Raw genomic sequence first — 6000 nt, 5'->3', positions numbered from 1 at the left:
AACGCAGCGAGAGCGCACGCGCGCCCTCACGGGCAGAGCGCGAGCTCTCTAGCTCCCCGCAGCCCCGTGCTCATCCGGGTCTCAGCGAGTCTCAGCCAATGGTGGACGTTCACAGCCCCCGAGGGCGGGGCTAAATTTTCCCTCACATGGGGCCTCGGCTCACTCTGGGCGCTTTCAGGCAACCGCGATTTGTTGGCCGAGAAAAGGGACAGAGGCAAAGTGTCTAGCGTCTGGGAGAGGACCGATGGATTTGACATGGAGCAGCTGCCGCCTCCTAGAAGCGACTGAAGTGCAAGCTGATACCCCAGTCGGAGCCGCTGTAGTAAACACACTTCAGAAACGTGAGGTGCCGGTGGTCACGTGAGGAGTGCGCCCTCCAATGAGGAGCCGAAGGCGGGGCTGAAGCCGCTGACGCGGCGGTGGCGGCGGAGTCACCCGGGCAGCCTCGGGACGGGTCACCGGCCGGCAGCGGTCCAGCGGCCTCGACCACCGCCTTGCGTGCTCTGTCCTCACTTCTCTTACCCGGGCCGAGAGGCAGCGTGGCCGACAGTGACTGAATTCTCTCTCATCCTTGTCGGTGGCTCGCCTCAGGCGGGGCCGTCTGCTCCTCGGGGGCCGCCTCGGTGGGCGAGGTTTCCGTGCAGAGAACCTCTTGGGGCTGCCCGCGCCCGCGCGGGCCGTGGTGGAGTCTCGGGCTTGTGGAACTTGGTCAGCCTCCAGAGGTCCGGGGACCTCGAAGTTATGCGTCTTTTCCAGTCTGTGGCGGCGGGTGCCGGCCCCTAAAGGGCGTCACACCGGGACTCCGCTGACTGGGCAACCTCCATTCATCTTCCAGCTGCGCCGCCAGCGCCCTCTCCCTCTTCAGTCCCTTCCTCGGACTCATCTTTTCCTTCCCCTCCTCTGCTTTCCTCACTCCTTGGGTGCGGCGATTCTCCTGCGTTCGGAGTTGTCGGTTATGAGCCGGACCCTCCCACCCTGAATTTCTCGGCGGAGGAGCTCGGCGGCGCCGCACCGCGGCACGCCCCCCCCCCCGCCCCCAGCCCCCGGGATGGGGGTGAACGCCGTGCACTGGTTCCGAAAGGGGCTCCGGCTTCACGACAACCCCGCCCTGAAGGAGTGCATCCAGGGCGCCGACACCATCCGCTGCGTCTACATCCTCGACCCCTGGTTCGCCGGCTCCTCCAACGTGGGGATCAACAGGTGGCGGTGAGTCAAAATCCTGTGGGAAATTGATTTCGCTGTTTAATGAATCAAGACTTTACATGCCATCAGCCAGACCTGAGAATTGAAATCTTGCACCGCCTTGCCCGTACTGTTTGAATTATTGCAGGTGCTTTAAGTATTAAATAGAACGGACTTAATAGCCTTGAGGCGAGAGAGTTCCGGCAGCCTGAAACACCTTGGCCTTCAGGTGTGAGTTACGTGTCTCTGCGCTCGTAGGAATTCTTCCCCTGGATTTATGGAGAATTCTTAGTGGTGGAGTTAAAGAAACACCCTTCCAGTTCTCAATGGCCCGTGTGTTGATTTCCTTGGCCTCTGTGGCATTTGGGGTTGCGGTCTTTAGTGTTTACGTTTGTGTGTTAACTCATAGTATGGAGAAAATCATTCATTCAGTAGAGTCCCCTCCAAATCTAGTTTTCTTCCACCTTGAGGTTGCCAGAGGAAAAGCAAGGGACATTTCTTTGCTCAGTTCTTCCTCTCAACTCCTCCTTGTGGTTGAATAGACAAAGCACAGTTTTTCTTTCTAGGCAAAGTATAATCCTTCCAGGATTTAGAGCACTGGAAGAAATCTTAGAGAAGCTTTATGATCTTTTCCTGACATGCCAGGCCAGATGATTATTAGGCCCCGTGGTGGAAATGAAAGCATTCTTTCAGCAGAGTATTGATCACCTGCTGTATACCAGGGCTTCCCTTGTGGCTCAGCTGGTAAAAAAAAAATCCCCCTGCAAAGCGGGAGACCTGGGTTCTATCCCTGGATTGGGAAGATCCCCTGGCAAGGGGAAAGGCTACGCACTCCAGTATAATGGCCCGGAGAAATCCATGGACTGTATAGTCTTTGGGGTCTCAAAGAGTCTGACACGACTGAGCGATTTCACTCACAATCACTTACAGCCACAGCTTTAAACACCAGGGATACAGTAGTGAATGAAACAAATAGAAATTCTTGTCCTTTTCTAGCACATGTCCCAGAAAGTATGTAGTAATGTAGTAGATGATAAATGATGTGCGGAAATACAGCTTTTATGTGTACAAGGGAGTGGGATTGGAATTGGGAGTTTAAAATATGGTGATAGGGAAAAACTCAGAGAAAGGGACAGTTGAGCAAGATGATGAAACAAGTAGATTACAGATATCTAGGGAAAAGCATTCCAGGGAGAAAGAACTAAGAAAAAGGGCCTGAGGTGGAATATGCTTAACCTTTGGAAGGAACAGCAGAAGAAGCCAATGTGACTGGAACAGAGTGAGAGGAATAGTAGTGTATGAGGTCAGAGATGTAATAGGGCCAGACTGAGTAGAGCTTTATAGGCAGTTGTCAAGATTTGGGCCTTTACTTAGATGAAAATAGGAATAATTCTAAGATTATGAGCAGAAAAGTGATGTGATTTGACTGAAGGTGTGTTTTTTTTTTTTTTAAACTTCTCTGGCCGTGGTTCTGAGAACAGACCCAAATTGTGGGGTGGAGGTGGACAAGAAGCAATAAGACAGGTTAGGAGTCAATTGCATTAATCCAGGTGAGATATGATAATAACTTGGACCATAGTGATTGTGGTGGACATAGGGAGAAGAAGTCAAGTGCTGAGTGTATTTTGAAGGCAGAATTCACAGTATTTATTGACAGATGTGGTGTGAGAGAAAAGGAATTAGGAATAATTTCAAAATTTGATTTGAGAATCTAGAAGGGTGGAACTGATCTTTACTAAGTGGTCAGTTGAAGAAGCCATTGAGAGGGTGCTTTGAGTTTTCTTTTGAACTTGGTTAGTATGAGATGTTTATTATGCATCCAAGTGGAGATAGCAGATAGATATGTCTAGAGTTAAGGTTAGAGATCCTGGCAGGAGGTATAAATTAGAGATTCATCACTTTATAGATAACATTTAAAACTATTAATCCATTCATATATTGACCAAATATATTGTATGGATCTACTATGTGCTAGACACTTTTAGGTGCAGGACATTAAACAGAATAGCTAAAATATCTCTGCAGTGTTGAAGATACATTCTAGTAGAGCTGTGAGACTATATGAAAACATTATGTGAATTTATACAGATAGAAAAGAACTGAGCCTGGGTACTTGAATGTATTTAAATTGTGGACGTGTGGAAGAAGTAGCATAGGAGTTTGAGAAAGAACATCTGGTAAGCTAAGAAAACCTGAAGATAATGGTGTCATAGAAGCCAAGGAAAAAAGGACAGTGGCTCAAAGAAAATGTTTGACCTTTGTCAGGTTGCTCGTCGTGTGAGATGAGGACTGAAAATTAAGAATCATATTTAGCATTTTGAGATCATAATCTTGATTAAAGTGGTTTCAGTAGTGTCAGGGGCAAAAGCCTTTTTGGACTGGCTTGAGAGAGGCTGAGAGGAGAGAAGGTGGGGATAACTCACATAGATAGCTCTTTTAAGTTTTCCATTGGGGGGGAATCAGAGAAATGGTGTAGAAGAAGGTGAACTCAAGAGAAGATTTTTTTTTTTTTAAAGATGAGAGAAATTACAGGATATTTGTGTGCTCATGAGAATAATACAGCAACTGTATATAAAACATTTTCATTAGCAGAATTGGTGTCATTGATTCTGGAAAAAGATAATGCATGTTATATATTCTAATCTATTCATATCTTAACAATAATATAGTAATAAGTCTCTCTTCATAATATTGTTAGGAGAATTAAATTAGTTAAAAGATGTGAAATGCTTAAAATGTGAGTGGTGCTACTACTGCTACTACTAAGTCATACTAGGAAGTGCTTATTTGCTGTTTGCTCTTAAATTGAAAGTCCTAGGTAAATAGTATCTACTTAAATGCCTACAGTTTTAGCATTTTAAGACTAAAACTGATAAGTATAGGAATCCCTTGAATAACAAGGAGATCCAGCCAGTCCATCCTAAAGGAAATCAGTCCTGAATATTCATTGGAAGGACTGATGCTGAAGTTGAAACTCCAATACTTTGGCCATCTGATGTGAAGAACTGACTCATTGGAAAAGACCCTGATGCTGGGAAAGATTGAAGGCGGGAGGAGAAGGGGATGACAGAGGATGAGACAGTTGAATGGCATCACCGACTCAATGGACACGAGTTTGGGTAAACTCTGGGAGTTGGTGATGGACAGGGAGGCCTGGCATGCTGCAGTCGATGGGGCTGCAAAGAGTCGGACACAACTGAGCGACTGGACTGAACTGATAGGAATCTCATATTTTCCTTTTAAAAAGGATTTTTTTTTTTACTACTAAATATTGCCCTTGATGAATAATAGATAGGTAAAGATGTAAATAATGAGTAGAGACAGACTTTCTTCCACTGATGACTATATAAAAAGGAGGGACAGAGTTTTAGACTTTTCTCTCAGCATCAGATTCAGTGCTTTCATATAGTGGTAACTCAGTTACTGTTTGTTAATGAAATGACATCCTGGAGTCAATAGTTTTATGTTTAAACAACTTTGCTACCTTACTTATTGACCATAGAATAAGGTGCAAACTCCTTAACTTGGCATTCAGGCTGTCTTGTGGGTTTTGGTCTTCTTTCCTTTGTACTATTTCCTTAATTAACAAAATTTCCTAGATTTTTGGATTTAACAGAAAAACAAATCTCAAAAATCTATTTTGCATAAGAAAATTAACAAAATTACCTTTTGATGTTGCTGTAATTTTCATTTAAAATGGGTTCTTTCTAAGGCAACTGAAAGAAGAACAAGCAAAACCCAAAGTTCGCAGAAGTAATAAAATCGTAAAGACCAGAAATAAATGAAATAGAGACCAAGAAAACAATAAAAAGATCAATGAAGCTAAAAGGTAGTTCTTTGAAAAGATAAACAAAATTAATGAACATTTAGCCAGATTCACAGTATATTAAAAAGCAGAGACATCACTTTGCTGACAGAGGTCCATATAGTCAAAACTATGGGTCTTTCAGTAGTCATGTACAGGTGTGAGATTTGGACCATAAAGAAGGCTGAGTGCTGAAGAATTGATGCTTTTGAACTGTGGTGCAGGAGAAGACTCTTCAGAATCCCTTGGACTGCAAGGAGATCAAGCAGTCAATCCTAAAGGAAATCAACCCTGACTGTTAATTAGAAGGACTGATGCTGAAGCCGAAGCTTCAGTACTTTAGCTATATGATGTGAAGAGCTGACCCTGATGCTGGGAAAGATTGGGGGCTAGAGGAGAAGGGAGTGACAGAGGATGAGATGGTTGGGTGGTATCACCAACTCAATGGACATGAGTTTGAGCAAGCCTGGTGTGGTGCAATCCATGGGTTGCAAAGAGTCGGACATGACTGAGCGACAAAACAGTAACAAACCAGACTCATCAAGAAAAAAAGGGAGAGGGCTCAAATCAGTAAAGTTAGAAATGAAAAAGGATATATTACCCCACAAAAGTACAAAAGACTGTAAGAGATTACTACAAGCAACTATATGCCAATAAAATGAACAGCCTAGAAGAAATTAGCAAATTCTTAGTAAGGTGCGAATCTCCCAAGGCTGAACCAGGAAGAAATAGAAAGTACAAGCAGACAAGTTATAAGTACTGAAATTCAGTCGTTGATTAAATAACTCCCAATAAACAAAAGTCCAGGACCAGATGGCTTCACAGGCAAATTCTGTCCAACATTCAGAGAAGAGTTAACACTTATCTTTCTGAAACAAATCCAAAAATCTGGAAGAAACACTTCTTCACTCATTGTGTGAATGGCTTCACTCATTCTGTGAAGTCACCATCACCCTAATACCAATCAGAAAAAGGCACCACAAAAGAAAAAAAAAAAAGAAAAAAAAGACAAT

At 44.1% G+C, this 6000-nt stretch overlaps 1 protein-coding gene across 10 annotated transcripts in view; it reads left to right on the top strand.

Moving 5' to 3' along the window:
* Positions 1 to 401: 401 nt before the first annotated feature.
* CRY1 (cryptochrome circadian regulator 1) overlaps positions 402 to 6000 on the top strand; it is a 110188-nt gene continuing 104589 nt past the window's right edge. For 9 of the 10 annotated variants that reach the window (XR_009599709.1, XR_009599713.1, XR_009599714.1 and 6 more), the window contains exon 1: positions 402 to 1206. Coding sequence is in view for 3 of the 10 variants with exons in the window: in XM_060411603.1 (XP_060267586.1) it covers positions 1049 to 1206 (158 nt within the window). In the remaining 7 variants the exon portion in view is untranslated. The remainder of the gene's footprint in view (positions 1207 to 6000) is intronic. The other variant, NM_001129735.1, reaches the window with a different exon arrangement.

This window comes from Ovis aries, chromosome 3 (assembly GCF_016772045.2).
Source record: "Ovis aries strain OAR_USU_Benz2616 breed Rambouillet chromosome 3, ARS-UI_Ramb_v3.0, whole genome shotgun sequence".
Taxonomy (NCBI): Eukaryota; Metazoa; Chordata; class Mammalia; order Artiodactyla; family Bovidae; genus Ovis; species Ovis aries.
This window is presented reverse-complemented; position numbering and strand designations above follow the sequence as displayed.